The sequence below is a fragment of the Strix uralensis genome, chromosome 6, assembly GCF_047716275.1.
Source record: "Strix uralensis isolate ZFMK-TIS-50842 chromosome 6, bStrUra1, whole genome shotgun sequence".
Lineage (NCBI taxonomy): Eukaryota > Metazoa > Chordata > Aves > Strigiformes > Strigidae > Strix > Strix uralensis.
Window position 1 is genome coordinate 10,792,891 of NC_133977.1, and position 23,053 is coordinate 10,815,943.

Here is a 23,053-nt window from a genome sequence, read left to right on the forward strand (position 1 = left end):
CTAGAGGTCTTGCCTTCCCTCTTTTGACAGAGTACAGGCTATAAATATTATGCAACAGACAAGATCTGTTTAAGGCACACAAACAAATGCTGTAAATCTGGCTTTCATGACTGTCCTTCAATTAACAGCATGCCAGTAAACAGTAGGGGGAGGTGGGGAGAAAGACAAAAACCTAGTTAAGAAAACAGAACTGAGCTTCAAAGCTTTCAGGGTTGTGGGGGAAAGGCGCTAAATCTTATTGTTGCTGATCTTTGTTTTCTTACTCTAAACAAGACTACTCTTCTCCTGTAAACCCAACTAAAAGCTCTGTATTATTCACAGTACAATAGACATTTCCTGTTAATTAGGACATTTTTACCACTACTGAAAAGCAGCAGATGGTAAGATTTGCCTCTTTACATTATTTTCATTCCAGACATTAGACTCCTTACCCAGAGACTGAAATGGCAGGTTTCCAGTCATCAACATTAACATTTTTTCTGGCTCCCAATTACTCTTCATCCCTCTCCAGACACCAGCTGATACAGCAGTGACCCATTTTGCCTAGTTAAGCTGGAAAACATGCAATTGCTATACAAGCAGGAGGCTGTGCAATTGTAGCTTAAAAGCACTGGTCCTCCATTCTGTTATTTGCATGTTGACGACTTCACTTAAGAGAGAAGCTGGTTTAGAAAGAACTACTGCTGGCTCAAACTGTCCACATTTCCTGAGTTCTGGTAAAGCTCTAAAAATGAGCTGCCTTTCAGCAGATAGAGAAACCGGCTATACCGCTAATTACATCACTATGTAGGTCTCAGATGGGTAGCAACTCTTAACTGGACCCCTTATTTCCCATGATGTGCTCTTACTGGCTCTACCTTTGAACTTTTCTCCTTTGAGTTTCTCACTCTGTCTTCTAGATTAGAAAGTTTTTGCTCAGACCAGGTTAAATGGGATGCACAGTGCAACCAGATGGTTCCATAGGAGAAACAGTAATGGCAAGTTGTTTCTGGTTAAAGAAAGCATTGAAATGGGGAAGATCTGAAAACAGCATTTAATCAGTCTAGCACATCTAGCAGCTGCCTTATCTTGGCATATCAATGAGGTTGAAGGTGGAGGAGGCACTGCCATAAATCAAGCTGAAGGAAGAGGAACAAGGAAAGAAAATGGGTAGGTGTAATTGCAGAAAAATGAGTCACCCATGTATCTATAAATACTCTGTACAAAGAGGAGGGGATCGGTGCTAGGGAACAAGCCTGAAAAGGAGACAGGATAGGCTGAAGTGGGGAGTACTAAAATGCAAAGTCTTCATGGAAGTATTTGACATCTATTCCAGTATCTCTGAGACCATCTTGATTTCAACATAATGATCCTAAAAGCTACAAGCTAAATTTGGAATAGACCTGAATTCCAATAAGATGCTATCACAAGGTGACTGAATTAAGTGGCACTGACTCAGTGGAGTCCCTTACAAGAGTAACAGCTGGAATAGTGGCTGCATCTTTTGTCTCCAAGACCCATTATAGCTTCTGACCTGAGCTGCTGAGGGTCCTTGAAGAAGGCTGCCTTTAATTTAAAAACAAAAAAACCTCCCAGAGGTCCAGTGTATCACTTCCCTGGCAACAGATGAAAACACCCATCACTTACTTTCTGAGATACCAAAGCATTTGTTTGTCCACACCAAGTAATGGTTCTGGATGAGCTTTGACAAAATATGAGTAGCTAGCCAAAGCATCATAGGAAAGCTGCTTAAGGACACTTAAGATATATCACTCTCTTACTAGTCTGTTCAGAGTTCCATAATGCTTCTGTACTTGAATTCAACACTACCATGATACCATCCAGCTCCATTCCTGTAATCTATCTCACCCACTTGCTGCATACCCATTTAAGGTTTCAGGAGCTAGTGTCTGCATCTCAGCCTGACCAGGAGATCTGGACAAGGTGTCTTGTAATTCTTAGTCTCTGCAGTGTCCTGCACACTACACTGGAATTCAGTCAGTAACAATGAAGGCTATTAAATCATGAAGTATCAGTGCTCAGAAGGTGCACTGCCCTGCCAAAAAGAAGTTATAAGAAAGCATCATGTGAAAACCAAGTCAAACATCTGATGCTTTTCAGGTTTTGACCCCGCATGATTACTTTATCCAATTAGAAGTGGTACTTCTGTCACTCAGTTTAAAGCTTTTTGGCTCATGTAAATCCTGAAAACAAAGAAATGCTATAAAGTAAAAGGTTTTAAAAAATATTTTACTGTGAGTTCAAAAAGTGTGTTAGTACTCTAGCTTTTTACCTATTTGTAACTGTGTTCAAAATGTGATTTAAATCATTAAGCCATTCCCAAGTAGAATTTTAGCACATTCTTCTTACTTATGCCAACCACTTTAGTATCACATACGTTAAAGCCTGCCAAGCAGAAGTAGTGTAGATCTAACAGAACAGGATACCTGGGATAGCATGGCTCACAGCATACTTGCATTACAGCAGCACTAGTAGTTCCACTTCATTAACACTAAAAGGTATCTGTACATCCAAGGTGTGGATGTACCAAGGTGTACCTCCAAATTAGGGTGTTTGTGTTAGACTTTCAGTTAGGGTTTATTCCATAATTTTACTGATACAGGGAAACAAAGAAAATAAGCATACACATTGCTGTTACTGAAGCCTTTACAGTCTCTGTATTTATCATTTGAATGTGCTATTGTTCTGGTACCTGGACACTGAAGTGAAACCTTGGCTTCACGAAGTGACAGGAAACTATCATCTATGGACATACTCTTGGTACTGTGATAATACTGATGAGGAAAATAACTTGCTTCACACAAGTCAGTGAACTGCTATAAAGGATAATGTCCGATAATCTCAGACTATTGTGGTTTTGCTACGTGTTCCCTGCTCTAACCAGTTCTTTGAACTCTGTTCCTCCAGGCGATGTGACAGCAGGCCAGTGCTCTGTCTGTAGGTGTTGTAAAATGCTGAATTGCTAGGGTGCAAGCTACCATTCTTCCTCCAGCTACAATTAAGTTTAATTACAATTTTGCTTCCCTAGTAAAACAAAACCTCCAGTTTAAGTGGCAAGCATTTCCTGGAGAAAGCCAGATTTATACCTGAATCTCTTTTTAACTTTTTTCCCCCACAAATGCATTTTCCTTCTTCAGTTTTGTGGATCTTTCACAGAAGAAATAAACTATCTGATCCTACAAGCTTACTTAATTCTACCACTTAGCACAGAATGTGTGCTATTGAAACTTGTCTGAAACTTATGTACTTCTTCACACTAATAAGCCTTGCACCTGCTAGAAAATGTGGGGTTTGGGGTGTTTTTTTTCCCACAAATTTCTGTATGGACAGAAGCAACTCATCATCAGAGTTTCATCTCTTGAACAGAATGGATAACAGACAATTGTTCAGGAAATTCTGTCAACTCCAAGGACAGTCATTCATTTACAAATCCCATGAAAGAAAAAAGCTGCTATAAAGTCCTATTAAAGACATGAAAGACAAGAAGCAACAAAAAAGCCCTTTTTTCTGTTCAGGAATTTAAAAAAAAATCAGTTACACAAAATCATAACTTTGAAGTAGACAACATAGTTTTAAATTCTAAATTAAAAATATTAAACAAATGTACCCCCTAAACAACAAGGAACAAGGAACTTTTTTTTTTTAATAGGGGAGAGATCTGAGTTATGAGGATGCAGATGAAGGAAGCAAGTTGAGCAGGTTTGGGTAACTAGAGGAAACACGGCAGAATGAATTATTTAGTTAACATATTTCAGTAACATGGTCTTTCCAGGCTCCTTGCATCTTTTGTAGTAGCAACTGTATTTTGAACAAAGTACCCTTTAAAGGTTATATGCTATTTTAGTATGTCTTAAAGTACCATAAAATTGTATGAAATTAACTTAGAAAAAGCTATATGCAAATAATTCTTGAATTCTTTTCAACCTCCACTGAAATTAATCAATACAATATGCCTGCGGAATTGTATTAAACTTTATAAAATCTACAAATAAAATACTGCCTTGTAACTCAATACTATAAAGAAATAAAAGCCACCAAAAGTGGCTACTAACATGCTATCAAACTGTCTCAACAGACCTTAATACTTCCCTGCCATCTATAACAGGGAAAAAGTGAAGAACTGAATCATACAGCCTATATAGTTTGGGGGAAAACCACGATGGTAACATATGGCAGAATTCAGGTCTACAAACACATAAAATGATTATTCTGGCACTAGCTCATTTGACTATTTTATTCAATTCATTTGACTACTTGAATACAAGTGAGGAAAAAATTATCTTTCCCTTTCATTCAATTTTGCTTTTGTAATACATACGCTAAACTTCTTGCAATGTACTAGGTGTACTGATTAGCACAAAGATAACTTTAAAACTTCCTTTCTCAAAAACTGTTTGAGAGTTCCAGTGACAAAATGTTAAATCTTTAGTTAAAAACTAAACCCAAAAATGTATCTGTGTATCTGGGACAGGATGCCTAATGCTAATGATATTACATTATAAAATTATATTCCTTCTGCTCAAATGAAAGTCTGAAGATGATGGATGTTTTATTTTATTGCGAGAGCAGGATTTCATGTGTGAGCTGTAACCAAAGTTAAAACAAAGCTGCTGTTGGAAAAATGCTTGTGTTCTATCCAATTGTAAGTAGTGTTTGAATAGCTCCAAGATGAATGTTTACAAGGTACCTGAATACACATACTTGAAAGGAAAAAGAGCAAATACACGCATTACTTATAAATGAATGTAAGTTGCTTCTTGCTTTTGAGGCTGGAGTGTGTATTAATTGTGTAGTATTACTGTACATTTTTTTGAATAGTGACTACATCCAACACTCAAATACATTACAAAGATCAAAAACCACTTTGTGATGATAAATTGCTTGCTGTTTATCCAAATGAGATATCTGGAATGGAAAAAAAAAAAAAAAAAAAAAACAAAAAACGAACAGCTTTGCTTTATTCCAACCCTTGGCAATGAAATGAGAAGCTATAAAAGGAACCTTTGTCACAAACAACCCCCTGATCATGGGGAGGGGAAAAGGGAAAGGGAGTTTGGTTTTTTTTACTAGATTACAGTTTTATGCAACTTATGATGGTATTCACATTGCGTGGTTTTACAGAGGAATATTCTTGTCTGAGTAGAACTACTGACAATTCCGCAGGACTATATGTCAGAACCTGAGGATCTCAGTCCAGAGTTACAGAGTTACTGGTGTTACATAGTATTAGTTATGTTAATAAGGTGACTGAAGTCTGCCCCATGATAAGAAAGTACAGAACCAGATTTAAAATCTCTAACAAAAATAACATAGAAGATGTTACCTCTAGCTGCTTAATGGCAAAAGGAGAACCATCTTGCTTTAATTTTTTAACAATTTCTTCCATACTATTTGCTGAAAAAAGACTAAAAGAAAAAAAAGTTAACTGCTTCAGCCTTCCTCTTATGTATGAAGTGCTAGTAACACAGAAATTAGAAACAGAGTGTAACCAGCTGATTTGGCTTTTCTTAGCAATGTGTTCCCTGTTGTTCAGTTTTAAGTAACTCAGTTGACAGGGACCTCCTCTTATTTATAAATCTCTAGCATTTCAGTAAACCTCACTTACAAACACTGATATTTATCCAGAAACTTAAATTACTACCATCAGTCTTATATTTTTATAACTCAACAAATCTTTAGCTATCAGCTCCATTCTACTGGTTTGGTCTCAACATCTTTCATCTCTAAACCCAGTTACCACCATCCTTCTTCAAGAGTTTTAGCTGCTGCTTATCACTCTCCCTTATTTCTCCTTCCCTTTCTGATACACAGAAGTTCCAAACAATCATAGAAATGGCCTTATACCAATGAGTATAAATGTGCTACATAACATTTCCTGTCGAACTAAACAATTACTCTCGCAAATCCTCATCCATTTTCTATAGAAAATGTTCATTTCAGTGTGCCATAGGGTAGTTGCTTAATATAATGGTGTATGAATCAAGCAAATACGCTCAAGTATTTAATATACTGATGAGTGAAATATTTAATAAGCTTCAGATAAAGCTCCCTAAACACAAAAAAAGTTTAAATGACCAACTTGAATGTCATCTCTATCACCTTATCTGTGGAACACTGATACTGTTAGTGGATTTAAGGTCATGTTCTCCATCCACAAGAAAAAAAAAGAAGAAAGATTGTTAAATACCTGTTAATCTTCTCCATATGTTCATCAAGTACAAACTCCTTTTCTTGATCAACTTTGCTCTATTTAAAAAGCAAATACATATTTTACTTGGTTATTTTAGACTAAAAAGCTTATCAGCACAGACAAATTTCAATGACTTGTGTTACAGAAATATCGTATCATAACCAAACATTTAATATTCATAAGACACTGACATTTTCAATGAATTACAATTTTGCAGTGTGTATAAATGAACTTGACACTTTATCTTGTGAATGTTAAAGATGATACCTCATAATGCAGTGCTTGCTCTGAGCTACTATGTATGCATATGTGACTGGGTGGTTATCTTGTACACAAGTAATCATGATTATTCTTGTCAATACATTTCTATCAAATACACTAAGAAAATCAGTGTAGATAAGTCTACTCAAAAACCTGAGAATGTTTAAAAAAAAAAAGTTTGGTTTTTCTTAAAAAATACATGGGCATGTATATTTTTATTTTAGAAGACCAAAAAAAATGCATTTATCTTCCTTATCTTTTCTCTGTCATTTTACAAAATTTTATTTCCACAACTAAAGAGTGCAAAAGATCCGTTGGCCTTATGTGGAAAGGCTGTCAAATGTTTCATATCTTCTGGCATTAAGGGGTTTAGGACATAAGCAGATGTTTCAGTAACAGCAGCTGAAGCTGTGAAAGGTTCCCTGTCATTTCAGCTCTCATAACTGAAAATACACAGCTTCCTTTTCCATTCAATGTCATCTCGTAAAGCAGTATACTGCAACATATAATCACTCCTACTTCATAGCTTTCTATTTTGTCAAAATAATCAGTACTACTATGTAAATTAGCTTATCCCACTTATTTTTCTAATTAATCTTTATCTATGAATTTAGTAATTCCAAGCCAGAAATAACAAGAGTAGACACTGCTCATTTTAAAGCCAAACAACTGGGGAGTAATACTCAGATTAAGTGAATACATTGAATCCTGATTTGACTCTAAAAGTTTCCTTTCTTTTGAAATAAAATTACAATGCACATCAAAACATCTAAAATAGCAACTGAATAAACTGATTGTAAAGCCAAACCCTTTTATTTTCATGCTGTTGTTACATGGGGCTAATACAAATACTAATTATATATTATCAATACAGTTACATTCACCTCCAAAATCACAACAGAGAACGACGGGGTTGGTCTACTGGGAAAACAGCACCTTTCTCCCCCTGAAAATATTGCTTTAAGACCTCAGATGCTTTCCCTACAACGTATCTGCACTCTGCTAATATATATCCTATTGATAACTCTGTGCTTATTCACAGTCTTTCAATTATCTCAAGGTTACAAGCATATGAAATATTTGAAAAATTAAAGGAACAACTCGAGCCTTTAAATTCAGGCTTCCAATCTGGACTGCAGATGGTCTGCATCAAAATAATGCTAAAATTTACATCAAACGCATCAAGCTAGCAAAATATTTCTTCAGGTCGATAAAGACAGGGTTTCTGGGATGGAAATAAAACATCCACTTCCAAGTGAGCAATGTAGCATTTAATAACTGGCGCTATAACTTCTGTAGCCTCTAGACTAGGCCAGTAGTTCTACCCATCATTTGTGTTTGTCAGAATCCCTGAATTTCAGGCTAACTCCCCAGGTTGCACTTGCCAACATGTACAACTGCCAGTCTGCTAGCGGCTGTCTATTTTGCCTTCTGCAAAGCGTGCTAGAAATCCAAGAATAACAGGGGGAAAATTAAGCAGCAATATATTTTCTGCATCATCACGCTACTGGCTGGAAACTTACACACACACACAGAAAGAGCACTAGCTGATCACAGTAAGAATTTCAGGGTATCCAAAATAAAAAGTGAAGAAAGATTTTAAATTTTAATTTTGGCCACTGTAGACATTAATGCTACAAATTAGTATTTTATAGAGTGCAAAGAGTTTGGAAAGCCATTATTTTTTAACCATAAAACAAATGATCAGTATCGTGGATAAAAAGAATTTGTATTTACATATATTTAACAATTCTACTTGATTTCAGTAACTGATCAGATTACCTTCACATGGTAAGAGTTCAATAAGTCTGCAATATTTTCTGTCGAAGGAGATTTCAGTGCTATCAGGTCTTTCTCTAAGGCAGGTAGCTATTTAAAATAAGATTTAATTAAAAGTAAGTAAAACAAAATTTATTTCTTGGATTATTACTGCTGTGGTAATAGTACTATATAGTATATATGTATATAAACACACACACGCCCCAGCTTTCAGACAGATCTTAAAGAGATACCAAGTAAACAATACAAGGTGCCAGAGTTCACTTTTCAGTGTTGATCCATCTGGATTTAACTGTCTGCAGTGATCAGCAAAGATCTCTGCTTCCCAAGCAGACCCCCAATGCAGTGGTACAGCTGCAGCAGGCAAAGCCAGCCTACAGCAGTCTGAGAGGAAAGAGCAGGAGCCTGGCAACCATGCTGTGTTCAAAATGGTATCCACAATGATAGTCATGGGTCTTTACATGGCAAAAAGCAAGTCATTGTTTCTTCTTCACTTAAGTCCATGCAAGTTACTGGAACATTATGACTCTGACTTTATCAAATATACTCATTTTTACACTTTCTTACAGCAACTGTAAGAAACAAATAGGATATCTGTTAAGGAGACTGATAAAGAACACATTAATGGGGTGTTACCTAGATTAAAAACTTTGCAGTTGTATAAATAATCTCTGATTTCAGACACTGTTGTCTAAATTGTACAATTTTTTAAGCAGCTTCAGTTATGCTCAGTAAATCATGCCCTTTGACAGTAGAAGCATGAAGACAGCAACATTTGCTCCCTCTTGCAAGCAAAGCTGTCACTATCTGGCAAGTGTTATAACGACAGCTTGAGATTATTTTACGATCCCCGTTCACAGTGCACAGCCAGCTAATATAATTGTGCCTCTGCATACACTCAAGTTGGTAGAAGTACATTAGTGAGCTACACAACTCAAACTTGTTACAGTTGTAGGCTGCGCCCTTGCTAGCACTCGTTAGCAGCTTACCTTTTCGGATTCTACAAAATGTGTAGCGACGCCAGCTTTTAGTACATCTCTTCCTTTCAGCCTAAATCCTGTTAGTGCAAGGAAATAGCCAATCTTTCCTGATAGTCTTGGCAAGAAATACCCTCCACCTACATCAGGAAAAAGGCCTGTAATAAACAAAACCAAAAAAAAACGTGAAGGGAGAAGAACTTGTCCTAATCGTGCATGTAACTTAGTTATTTCTTCTTGTCTCACTTCCATCTCCCTGACTTAGGCCGCGCTCTCTTGTCCAAATTTCTCCTTGACTTGGTTTGACATTTCTCTGTCATCAAAACCCTTCCTAAAAGCAAACTCTTGAACACCTTTCAAACTGTATCCTTTCCAGTGGTATATAATTTACAAACAGATACCAGACAATAGTCTTCGTTCTATTTGCCAACAACTTGAGACGTTTTTAGATCTCTGAAGAATCAAGCATGTTCTCAGCAAAAAACAGAGCTGACACAAAGAATTGTGAAATAATTTGTGCAAACTCAAACGGGATGCTGCTTTTTCTCTGAAATCTTTTAGTACGATAAAAATATCAAACAATGATGAAGTGCCTCTTGCACAGCTAAGTTTGAACAAATTTTGGGGCTGAGAATTCATTAATGGATCAACAATATTGCCAGGGTCTTCCTGAAGGTGGAAGCATGAGATGCTGACCTAATACCTGGCTCTTTGACAGGACTATGACTAACCCGCAATTTAAAAAAATTCTAAAAGTTTCCAGTTTAGTGACAGTCTTACATTTATATATTTTTTTAAAATCTACAGAGTAGGGTAATTTCTAAAAATTCAAAGCTGTGAATAAAATTTAAAAGACTTTTAAAACATGTAATTGAAAAATATATAGCTACTTTTATCAAAGTTTAAATATCTAATTTCTTCGTCAAGATCTACCTTATTCTGTTCTATATATTAATCACCTACAAAATAAATTCAAACACTTTTTGTAACTTTTAACACACTTAAACTTAAGAAAACTTAAGCTTAGATGTCTCAATCTTGGAAATCAAAATGGAAAGCAGCAGCGTCCAGTTACTACTCCAAAATAATCACTCATGGGGCATTCACAAAACTGAAAGTCTTCTCAAGAAATTAAAGATGTGGTGTTGATTTTTTCACTTTGAGAGACATGAAATAAATGAAAAAGAATACAAATGAGCAGTAAGAAACTCAGAAAACACTTGCCAAAGCAGAGAGATTAACTGGAAAGATTAAGATGTACATAAGGAGTTTAAACTGGGTTCTGATAGAAGGCGGTAATTTTTCACTCACAAGTAATTGCTTTCAGTCACAAAACAGTCTATGTACTACAGAAAGACCCTATTACAAGTATTTTAAGATGTGGGAAATTAGGGGTCCCTATTCCCCATAGGAATAGGATAGGAACTGATTGGAGCCACTTCATATCAGTCACAGTTGTAGTATTCTATTCCCATTCCCACTGACGTGCGTGTTGCCATTAACTGATTTTTTCCTCATCCCACAAGCTACTGAGATATAACAGCTCTTCTCCTAAAATGCACCCTTTAAAAGTCCTAAGCTGTATTAACCCCAATTCATCACTTACCTTCTTTTTCATCTGTACGCACATTCTGAATAGTCTATTCTGCATTTTAGCTTCTCAGTTTGAGCCATCATAGCTATAACGTTGATGCCAAGACTGTCATTTAGTTTTATGTTTCAATTCATCCGTCTCCCCTTGGATATCCTACTACTGCAAAAAAATCCCTCATTTCAAAAAGAAACTTCTCTTACAAATGTCCTCCAAAGCAAAAAGGCAATTATGTTATTCTCCCCATCCACCAGGACTGCAACAGCAACAGCCTTTTCCTCTGGGCTGTAATTAAAATACTGATGCTGAAGTCCTATTCTCCCCATGCTCCAGTAAGTTTCCAGAGGAAAAGTCATCTTCCTATTGGGATCTATAGGGCCCTTCCACATGGCCATACACAGGGAAATTAGTTCAAAATAAACTGCGAAGTTGATTAGCTTAAGTTGCTTTAGGGGTGAATAAAACTAAACTGAATGGTTTCTTTAATTATTAAGGAATTTAAAAACAGGTTTAGTGAAGATGTAACTAATCCACTTTAAACTTACTTGGTTGCATAAATGTAGCCCACTATAGATTCTACTCTATCCTTTTCAAGGTCCCTGTCTTCCTTTCTTATAATTTTACTCCTCTTGTCCCTGTTCTACATATTCTTCTTAATTCTCTCAATAATGTTTCCCATATGTTTTTGCTTGCTACTGGGTTTCTCTTAATGTATTTCATATACTTGATTTTTTTCCCCTTTGATAGCATTTACCAATTGTTTCTCAAATCCCTACTTAAATAAGAGAAGAACTGGATGTCTGCTGGGAGTGACCAGGCGAAAAGCCTATGCCTGTAATGCTGACTTGCAGTCTGTGCTCCGAGACAGATGCAGCATGCTTCACTGTAATCCCAAGTGTGAAACTCTGCAGTTGCCAAGCATAAAATAAAGGTAGCACTACTACATTCCTACCTTGTCTTGCAGAGGTGGTTGGAGATTTATTTGTAATGACTTCTAGAGAGCTAAAAACTTAGAGGGATATAGAAGAAAGTGTCCTCTATTATTATAACGTCACCTTAAAGCCCACCTCTTACAATATACTTTCATCTTTTGTTCTTCCCACCAGTGGTTCTTCCACACCCTCCTACATCTAAGCTGCTTTCCAGTGCTTTACCTTATCTATGTCAGTTTCAAACTCCTACAATCTAGAGTTGCCTTTTACTTCTATTTGCAAAGTGGCTTATCTATCTATATCCTTTTATTTATGGTGGTGTATAAATGCAGAACAATTGTGTGAAAATGTAGCAGCTGAATGAATGCTTTGTTTTCATTTCACAGAAAAGGTGTCATCCCTAATGAAATAAGTGAACATATGAAATAATCAATTAATACAGTATTTAGACAGCTAGACACTTTAAACATACACCAAAGAGATCAAAACAGCTAAGCCCTTAAATCCAAACGGATTTCAGTGGTTTTACTTCTAATTGATCCTAAAAAGGGTTTTAATTGCTTTCTTTCCTAAGCAAGTTCTAAGCTTTTCCTTTACATGTCTTCACAGTCTATTTTGGTTTAAATAAGTCCTTGTCAACACAAGAAATGTATGTAAAGTACATCATTTCTGTTCCTTATACCTTTACCAAGAAGAAAGTGAAGAAGGAATTTTTATTATTAGAAAAATTTTATATGCCAAAGAACCTCTCTGTTTAGTTTTCAAAAAAAAAAAAGTTTTCTTCACATGGTTTTCTTGTACAACAACTCATTATGAACTTCAGGAGTTTGGCAAATTCATGTTGTATTAATACTTGAGCTACTTAGTTTACTATGTTTTCCTTCAGCAGAGAAAAATATTTGGAGGTCTGCAATAGTTTTTGTTTTTCTTATCCCAAAGTTATTTGTCCAGAAAAATTACATGACATTTATCAGCTAGCAGGAATTGCTCTAATATTTTTTTCAGGATTTAAAATTATAATGAGCTTGCTTATATTTGGAGGGTTTATTATGTTTTATTTGACTTGACACTCACAGCTCATTTAATATTTTAAGAATTTCAGAATAAGTCTTCTGAAATGTTTCATATAGGCTGGACAGCAATAAACAATAGATAATATCCGTAAAACACCCTTTAAAAATATGAAAAATGCTAGACCTTTTAAGCATTGGTAACAGGGGGCACTACAAAAATCCAATCATTAGCTAAACGTGCATTTTAACTTTAGTTGTAATGACATTATTGTACTTAAAATATTCTCGTCAAAAGCAGAATATTATAATTTTTATTCTTTTTTCAGAACTGAGTCCTGATGTTTTACATTATTTCTTAGTTTTAACATTATGTAACTATGTTTTAACATTATGTTTGGAAATTCTTTTAAGAAAATAATGGTCAGTAGTCCTTACAACTAATTCTTTGAGGTGAAACTAAGACTGAACCTAATAGCATCAACTCTGGTGCCATTTAAGTTGTTTAACCACAAGGTAAGGTTCTCCATTCTGAGTAAATGTGTTCAACAGGGCCACGTATGACAGACTAGCCTCATTATCCTGCTTGAGAACATAAAGATAAGAACAATTGCAATCATCATTCAGCTGCCTTGCCTTGGAAAGATGTAGAAACTAGAAATTTAGCAGGAGGAAAATGCAGGATAGGTTATAGGTTTTGAGCACTCTTCATAAACATTGTTGATAAGCAGGGAGAAGGGACTTGGACACTGATGAAAGCATTAATGGAGTATATGTGCCAGACAATAATAGGTTCAGTGTGGATACCCTGTTGGTGCCAGGATTGTCTTGAAGGGAAACATGAACGATGTCACAGGAGGGTTCACTTTAATCTGACTGACTTTTCTTGAGCCATACCACCATCTTCATGTAGCTCTGAGACACAACATTTTCTTTTCTACTTCTCAGAGTTGACAAAGAAGCTATAGGATCGAACATCAGAAAACACAAGGTACAAGTTGCTATTTAAAAAAAAAAGATGGTGACACTGTGATCTCGCCTGCACGCAATCAGTACGCAACTGTAATGGGTCTACATTAATAGTTTACAAGAAAAGCTGGAATTTCAAAATCTGTCTCATTAACATTGCAGATCAGCTTGTAGTACAGCCAGTTTGACTCATACTGAGTTCCAAATGTAAAGCTGACATACTTGCACTGGGATCTTCAGACTTTTTCTGTCTACATCTGTAGCTAAGACTTAGTTCCTCAGATCTACTTCCATTTTTAAAAAATTGTATCCTGACAGTCTTTGTGTCAGTCTAGACAGTAAACCCCAGGTTAAGAACCTCAGCGATCAACCTCCCAGAATACAGATAAGTTTCTATTAATTTAATAGAAAATACTTTCCATATATGGTCATCTCTGATTCCTTTTTAAAATTCTTTCATTACTGCCACTGCTTTCAGTCAAAGACATTTCATCCTGATTACACAAACAGTGAAACTTTAAACACTTTAACACACATGTTTACATAACGTAACATAAATGTAATGTAATGTAAACGTGATAATCTGTTAAAATACTTACCTATGGCTGTTTCTGGCATTGCGAAAAGTGTCCTTTCCGTAGCAACTCGGAAATGTCCATGGACTGAGAGGCCAACTCCCTGTGCATGGAGCACAAGCAAAAGACACAGTTATAAAATTACCGGTAAAAATAATCATAACCATAACCCTATGCAACACACCCCTTGCTTTGCTCTACAATTAAATAACACTAGATTTACCATGCACATCTCAACAAAACATTAAAAGGCCTTTTACGGTTCTAACACTAATAAAGCATCTTATTACCTTTATGATTTGGCTGAAATAGCATTCTATCCTTTAAAAGATGGATGAGTCATACAGAGATTAACTTCAAAAACCCGTGAGTGACAGCAACAGAAATGAGTGACCCCATTTTCTCTATATATTAGTAAAAGAGTTGACATCCTTTTGCTAATGTCACCCCATCTATAATTTTTGCTCATACTTCAAACCACCAACAAAAAATACGCCAATGCTTTTGGAATATACATGAATTGCACAAAGTTGTAATTGTAACACTTTTTAAAGAAATAATAATTAACTATTCTTATAATGTGATAATTACCTACTTTATCAATACAAAAGTATTTTAAGCAGGAAAAGCCTTCAGCATTATTGATTAAAATTCAAACCTGGGGACTTTTGTTCTCCAAGTCAGAAATCGAATTCACATTTCTAAGTATCTAGCCCTCCTCTCTAGCAGTCCTTCCTGATGAGACGCTTCCCTTAACAGCAGAAGAGCTCCTTATGTTATCTAACACATATTTGCTGACTTAGGCAATGAGCAGCAGCAAGGCCCAATAAAAACATATATTTTCAGTTCACACTAATTTAATTTAGATAAATGTTCAAGAGGTAAACTGTCAAATTTAAAGAAAACTGGTTATCTGACAAAGTTACTATTATTTAGTAATAATATTTGAAGTAATCTAAGAGTATTGAGATTGCTGGGCACAACCACAAGATACAGACAAAGGAGTCTCACTTCTCAGAGCTTATCTACATGATACATATCAATAGACATGTGTGTTAGATTCTACCTGGAGACAAAATCCTCGACCAAATATTTCACAAGAAGTTTCTTCATACAAGTATTTTTTCTCTCATCCTTTCCACTGTTTCAGCTTACTTCCTTTCCTCACTGTTAAATTCCTCTTTGCTTAGTCCTTCTATCCATCCAATTTTTCTGTTAAAACTAAGATATCTTAAATATCATTGGCCAAAAGAAGTCAGCGTCCAGTGAAGATGTAATAGATTTTTAAGTAACATTTCTAATTGTTTAGGTACTAGAAAAATGGCATTTTACCCAACTAAGGCTATTAGTCTTCACAAATGTCTTCAAAGTATTTCATACTTTCCATCAAAAACAGTGGGGTTAATTGGGTGATACTTGCTTGGACCAGCATTATATATTTGATAGGCTTTTAAGGAGAGAGTAGAATATAGCAGAACATCTTTCCATTTTGCTTAATCTTTGGGTGGGTTTTACATCAAAATTTTAAAAAATTACCTCAGTTTAATAAAAATTACATCCATTTTGTCATACCATTCTCAGGCATTCTTCCCTGGCCTCTCCTACAGTTCTGCCCAGCAAGAAATGAATCGTCACTGCTTATTCCATTAGGGTGACACATGCCTAAATTCTGTAAAATGAATATCTGCCAGACTTGAGTTTTAACATAGATGTATGAAGTTTTTAAGATTCCAGTCTATTTTCCTGAGAAATGGACGCTTAAGGTAACTGGTTATCATACTTGATTTTATATCCAAAGACGAAGTCAAATCTATACACATGCAGTACTGCTGTTTCGAGGAGACAAATAGAATTTGAGCAAATATCTGTAGCTTATTTGCACAGGGTACAACCTTATGTCTCATCCCTTACCCGTCCTTCAGCCCTTTCACTTGAGGACGGGTCAGAGGTTGTAGATCTCATCTGAGCAGTAATAGCCCAGTATTCAGTTCTCTTGCAAATGCAAAGTTACATGTAAAGCTCCCTTCACTCCTAAAACTGCTCTAGAATTCTTAAATGCAAATGTGACTTCATCACTCCCAACTTTTTTTTATATCATGACAGCATATTTTCACTATATTTGGTAAAGCCTGCTATTTTTATGCATGTTCAGCAATAATGACAACCTTTTTATAAAGATAATGAAATTTTTAAAAAATCATGCCCATTTTGCTCTTTCTAATGCCTAAATTAATCTTTTCTAGACCCATATCTAAGACAAATACTACCTATCATAAAGCATTTTTTCTGGCTTATTTTCTAGACAATCAGAGGTTTGTATAAGGACTCAAATTTTCAGCTTGAGTAAACAAGACTACAAAGAAACAAAGACTAGAGTGTGAACTCCATGAACAGAGCTTCTCTTCCAAGCTTGTTCTTTTTTATAATGATAAAAATAACTATAGAGTTTTAATAATAAAAAGTTTAAAGAGGTAATTTTCTTTTGAAAGAAGCACTTAAATCAGATTTCACTTTCTCAAGTACTTAAGTCATAATTGGATTTGTTTTCTAGATAGCCTTCAAGTTTTATAGTATAGACAAGAGCTTAATTTCAGATGTATATTTAAAAGAGTAAAACTGTATTTTCTTCTTATCCATTATAAAGAAAATGGTGCAAATATGTCCTTACTTCTTTGAAGATCATTTCTAAATAATTGAATATTAAGATAAAATTAGGAGAGAAAAATGAGTTAATGTTTTGAGGGTACAAACCCCAGTAATTTATTAAACTGGCGATCATATGCTTTTGTATGTTTATTTGCAACTTCCCAAATGGTTATTTTAACACATTCACTGTATGTGTTTAACCTTCTTCATCTAATACAGAGGACAGATGCTTATTAGTTTAGTAGTATCCTGTGTAAAGACAAACTCTTCCAGGCAGAATTCTAAATGCACTTCTCCTCTATTTCTGGATTTTATATCTTCTTTTTTTTTTTTTTTTTAATTTAACTGAAATCTTACAGAGCTAGAATCCCACCTAGGAGGCCCTTCACCCTATTAAAATATCTGCAGTTGGGCTATGTTCACTTCACCAAATAGTTCCAGCGTTTACACATACAAGTCTTAATGCTATAATGTCTTTATTAAAATACTCTATATCCTGCCCTGTCAGAGTTCTAACTTTCACAATCTTAAAATATATACTAAAGCTAATGTCTTTCTTCAGACTTTTCTGAGAAAATAGATTCCTATGGTGGATCAGACTTGTTTTTTAATCAATTAAGCAGTTTATCTTAATTAAGACAGTTTATCTTAATACTGGATGAAACTTTTTTTTCCACTGACAGCTGAATGTTTGAACTTTGTAAAGGATACTTAAAGAATGAGACTAGAAGTTAGGGAGTTAAGAAATGAACAAGCAATCAATTTAAACCATCTTTCTGTAGGGTTTACGTATTAATTAATCAAAAATACAGATAAGAGCAGAAATGGTGGTCTGACGGTGTATTACTGGAGATAGATTGGCTGTGAAGGTGTTTGGTTACAAATTACAGATTTATTACTACATGAATATTAAGACATTAATCGTAAAAACAGCGTGCTACAACTTGACTCAGTGCACCTCAAGGAGGCACATAACATTACAGGCAGTTCAGTCTGAATGCCACAACAAGCTTCTGAAAAAGCCAGTAGAGTATCTGAATATTCCTTCCCATACACATGATCTCCTACTCAATGCCATATTTCAAAAATCATTATGTGACTGTGTATAGAAAATTTATCATTGATTTCCATTTTTTCTCATGATGAATACAGAGCCTTATTAAAAGTATTTTTCTGATCAAAACCAAGATGTAAATTACTGTCAGATGGAGAAATGGAATACAGCTACTATAAATCTTAAAAGTTAAGTTGTAGCTGGAAGGCAGTATTATCTTAAATTGAGAATGATGCATATTAGTAAATCAGAAAACTCGTCACATCTAGGGAAGTTATGAAACTGAGGGCCACCACAACAGAGAACCATAAAGAGAAAAATAAATATGCCCTTCCTGAATGACATACGTAAACATCTGTTCACATACAGAAAAGTCACAGCAAAACCATAAATCACACTTGTCTATTTAGTAAATAACCTAACTCAGACTGTGAAGGAATCACTGCCTAGAAAAGTGTAAGTGACAGAATGAAAGAAATACAAACAGAAAATGCCTTTGGGAATGTTGTTTGTATCATCTTCACTAGACTGATAAAGAATTTTTAGCTGTTCGAGCAAACAATTTTATGATAATACCAATATTAATATTGCCTGCAATGAAAGTCCTGTTGTAACAGTTCACATCCAGTGATTACACTCACGTTTAACTACATGAGAATACAGTCCCTGGTAGGGCTAGAACCACAAAAGAAATGTGGCAATCAAAAAACAAACTGAGCGTAACACAACAGGCAAATATATCTGAATACAGATGTGTAAAAATAGCCAAGGTGCAGCAAAAATGTTTTCAAAAGCAATAGCTGGCAAAGTAAGTGAGTGGAATTGATTCGGGAAGCAGCAGGAGCTTATAGCTATGTTAGATCAAAAATCACTGATGTAAGAGCATTACCCCCCGCATCCAGCAAATCTTAAACTGGAACAAAATTAATCTTCGTTCATCATTAATGTTATGGGCCACTCCAAAGAGTATGATTCATTTTCATCTGTAGATACTAACAGACAAGAAGACTTAGTGAACCAGAGCAACGCTTAGTTACCAGAGCGTAACAGATCAATCTGGACTAAGAATATCACTTTCTTTGGTTGATGACATATAAATCAACTCTATACAAGTATTTTTAAAATATCATTAAAAACCAGTGCTTTTTGTGAACTTTTCGACCATTTACTGGGGTATTTTAAAGCATACAATATTAATGTAATATGATTTCAATATAAAATATTAATTTCCACATACTGATTATGTATTAGAGATTCTCAGTCCAAATTCCTACAGACATACAGAAGCACAATAAGCTGACTGGAGATAGATTATCTGTAATAATATCTGATGTTTCAGTCTTGCTCCCCTGACCCCTAATTGTTTAAACAAATTTGATCCAACTACATTAATAGTAATCCTTTACGTCAGGTGGTTCTTACAGTGAAACTTGGAGAAAAAAAACCATCGGCCATTCTGTGCACCAGCGCCGCTACAATGAGTGTCCTTTATCAACAGGATTTAGACTGAATTTTTAAAAGCCCCGTTTTGATTTTTCTACTACCAGCCAAAACTTATCAATGATCTCAAACCATTTTTACTAGGGTATTTATCTGCAATAGCCATATTTCTTCCCCTGCATAATCTGCAGGGACCGATCCAGTCTTCTGCTGGTGAGCACCCATACCAGTGTTGCGATCCCACCTAGCAGAGCATGCGAAGCCGCGGTGGCAGTTCAAGGCATGCCTGTGCAGCAGGGATGGAGTGCCCAGTGCCTGCACTTTCGTGTCCTCCCTTTCCATATAGGTTGGCTCCTCCAAGGCAAAAAGCAGCAGGTTGAACAGTTTGGTCTCATGGTCCAGTCTGGCCCACAGACACTGCGGCTCGACCACCATGACGCAAACATAAAAACTTCTACCAAGAATTCCTCATGATTACTCAGAATTTTCTGAAATAACATCCTTCCAGAATTAAGAATATTCTCCTTGTTTCTTTTTCACTACCGTTTATTACTTTCTAAGACTTACATTTAGTAAGTCTGCAAAGCTTCCTGGCACCAACAGTCAGCTACATCTGTTAAAAAATACTCTTTCATGTCAGAGGAAGCAAAACTTTTTATGGACATAAGACTTCTGCTGCAACACAAAGAAAAGAGAAGATGTAAGAAGACTTAGATCTGAAAAGCCTACAGCAAAAGTAATTAATTACTAGCAAGTGAAACTTTTTCTAGTGTTAAATTTGGAAGTATTCTTTTTTTCCCAATATTGTTCCCCAGTGTCCCCCTATATATAACTGGCCATGTATGTTCAGAAAAAAAAGGCAGAAAGTGCGTTTTTTATTATTTCTGAAATTCTGGAAGACAAGCTGTGACCTTTTGTCTCTCTATATCACCTGAAAATGTAGCTACTGCAAGAAAACTGTATGTCCACCTCACCATATCTTAATATCTGCAGGGAGGGCAGGCAAGTGGGAGGGAAGCCATTTCAGCAATTTGCATCTTCACAGAACTAAGCTTTTAGGTTTTATCTTAAAACTGAAGAAACACTTTTTGTTCTTAAAGACAAGCACATGCAACAAAACTTTACTTAAATGGGGGCACGGTTATTTGGGATGACAGGAGTGAATTGAGGGGATTTTGTAATGAAGTTCTATTTCTCAGGAAAAAGTGCTTAGAAAGTATAAAACAGATTAAAACCAACTCAAGGAGAAAATGCGCATTCAAATTCTTCTGGAAATGATAAAAATTAGCAGAAATATGAAAGGATAGAGAAACAGACAAAGATAATTCTTTTCAGAACTTTTTTCCTTGATCTATAATAAAGGGAAGGAGAGGGAAATAATGAGATAACTCTCGATATGAGACTAGGCATCTACAAGAAGGCCTAGAATTAGAGAAAAATAGTGGAACTTTTAGCAAGAAAGAGTCTGGTGTTAAATGGAAAGAACTAATCCGTGCAGAAGCCTGCAAAAATCTCTGCAATGACAGTGCAGGGGTAGGAAAGCTTTCCATGAAGCCAGAAATAAAACCTCCTTTAAACATACACAGGTTTCAAACAAAAATAATAATCTAGAAAGTACAGCTTAAAACTTCAACTTTAGTCTCAGAGTAGACAAGTGATATTTGCTCTGTGATGTGATCTATATGTCATCGCATTGCACAGGAATGCAAACACTTATTCTGTAATTCTGCAATATTAAGTGCAGTATGATTGTATAATACCAACATCTGCACAACATACCTCCAGGAAGTCTGCCTTTCTTTCCTGGGTGTAAAATAGTGGCATCCATCCCGCTTCATAGTGTATATTAAATAACTCAGACATTGTAGAGTTGGGAGAGTGAGGGGGAGAGGGGTTTTACTTACAGCACCAGTACTGACCCATAATTTAAAATTCGTGTTTTAAGACAGTGCTTTATAATAAGCCCTGTGGGGAATAACATCACGTGCAAATCGTTGAACATTCAGTGGTTATTTGTTGTTGATGTCAAGAGCTGCTGATATTATAGTCTGATTAGCTACAAAATGAAGTGCACCATTTGTCCCTAGGATCATACGCAGGAGCTTAGCAGGCAGACCAACGTGCCAGATGGTAAATATATTGTAATATCAGCAAAGAGCAAATCCTTTCTTAGTATTGCCTCAGCATTGTTTTCAATGTCCTATATTACAAAATCTAAGTGGTACACAAGTCAGTCTCACAAAGGTTTGTTTCAAAGTACAACAAATAACTACTTGAAAAATCTGTATTCTATTTTACAGTAAAAGCTGCCTTCAGCTTTGAAGCACTGGCAACAAAACAGGCCACAAGCTTCTATGTGGTACACATCCATGAGTTTCCAGAGGGAGGGGGGGAGGGGGAGCAGCGGAGAGAATTGGAAAGCAGCTTATCTAGGTTTAGTATGGCAATTACTTTTACTTCAGGGTAGATTTTAGAGCATAAATTAAAACCAAAGATGTTCAAGTTTCAGAGTATTATGACTGACGAGAGGAAGTGACATATTTATAAAAAGGAAGAAGAAGAATCAGGAGAAGTCCCAAGAAGCACTGACATTTCTAAGTTTCAGTTTCCTTGCTGTAAAAAAAGGTTAAAGGAATAATAACAGAAGTGCTGTGCTACGTAAAATAATAATTTTTCATTTTATATGCTGTAGTTAGTCACCCAAAGCGCATGATAGGTATATATGTATACTAATGACTAATAAGCAGAATTTCTATAGTTTGCAATAAAATTTGCACCACACATTAAATAACAAATGAATAGCTGTTTCTTCTGTAAGCAATATCCATGAATGCACATTCCTATAATTAAAAATTGTACACAAGTGTGCAAAAGGTGTGAGATTTTTCAGATATGGTTAATTCTGATGCTTCCTAGTTTTTGAATGTTAGTCTCAAATGCTGCTATCTACACCTCTGTATAAAAGCTATATGCACACAACTTATATAAACACATCCTAAAAGCGAATAAATAAAAAACAGATGGAAAGACGTATTACAATGCGGAGGAAGATGGGGAGCTCCCCCCCTCCCCGTTGTATTTTATATGCCTGAGAAATATCAGAAGACATTTACACATTTACAGAGCAGCTGCAATTATTGCAGTCCATCATATTTGGCTGCTTTTTCTGCAGATTCTCTATTAACAGCTCATAGTTCAAGTGAGATCATGATGAAGTAAAGCAGTCAGTTGTCTTTACACTTCCCACCTTCCTCTTTCAGTCTGCAGTCACTTCAGCTAAACATACTGAAATGCCAATATTCAGTGGTTTACAAGCTTTTAACTTTAGTTTTAGATACAGGTTCACAACTTTTATTTAAATACTTTTTACGGAAAAGAACAGGCAAACGTCAGGTGTTACATTCACAATGATTTTGTTTCACCAGTCTGCAAGAAAAGACAGCAATGCCAGGCAACTTGCTCAGAAGGAAAGACTGTCTGTGTAGATGCCCATACACACAAATGGCACAGGGAGTGAGGGCAGAGCCTTCTCTCTTACATCACTGAGAGCTGGTTTTGGTGGTGGGCAGATTCAGGCTGTGGACCACTGAATCTTTTGAGACTTTCCCTCCCTTTCCTCCTCCCACCTA

General features: G+C 35.7%; 1 protein-coding gene across 4 annotated transcripts in view; it reads right to left on the bottom strand.

Moving 5' to 3' along the window:
• HIBCH (3-hydroxyisobutyryl-CoA hydrolase) overlaps positions 1 to 23,053 on the bottom strand; it is a 47,676-nt gene that overhangs the window by 9,361 nt on the left and 15,262 nt on the right. For all 4 annotated transcript variants that reach the window (XM_074872704.1, XM_074872706.1, XM_074872705.1 and 1 more), the window contains 5 exons: positions 14,309 to 14,387; positions 9,220 to 9,365; positions 8,234 to 8,320; positions 6,188 to 6,246; positions 5,324 to 5,405 (listed from right to left, as the gene is read on the bottom strand). In XM_074872704.1, coding sequence (XP_074728805.1) covers positions 5,324 to 5,405; positions 6,188 to 6,246; positions 8,234 to 8,320; positions 9,220 to 9,365; positions 14,309 to 14,387 — 453 coding nt within the window. The remainder of the gene's footprint in view (positions 1 to 5,323; positions 5,406 to 6,187; positions 6,247 to 8,233; positions 8,321 to 9,219; positions 9,366 to 14,308; positions 14,388 to 23,053) is intronic.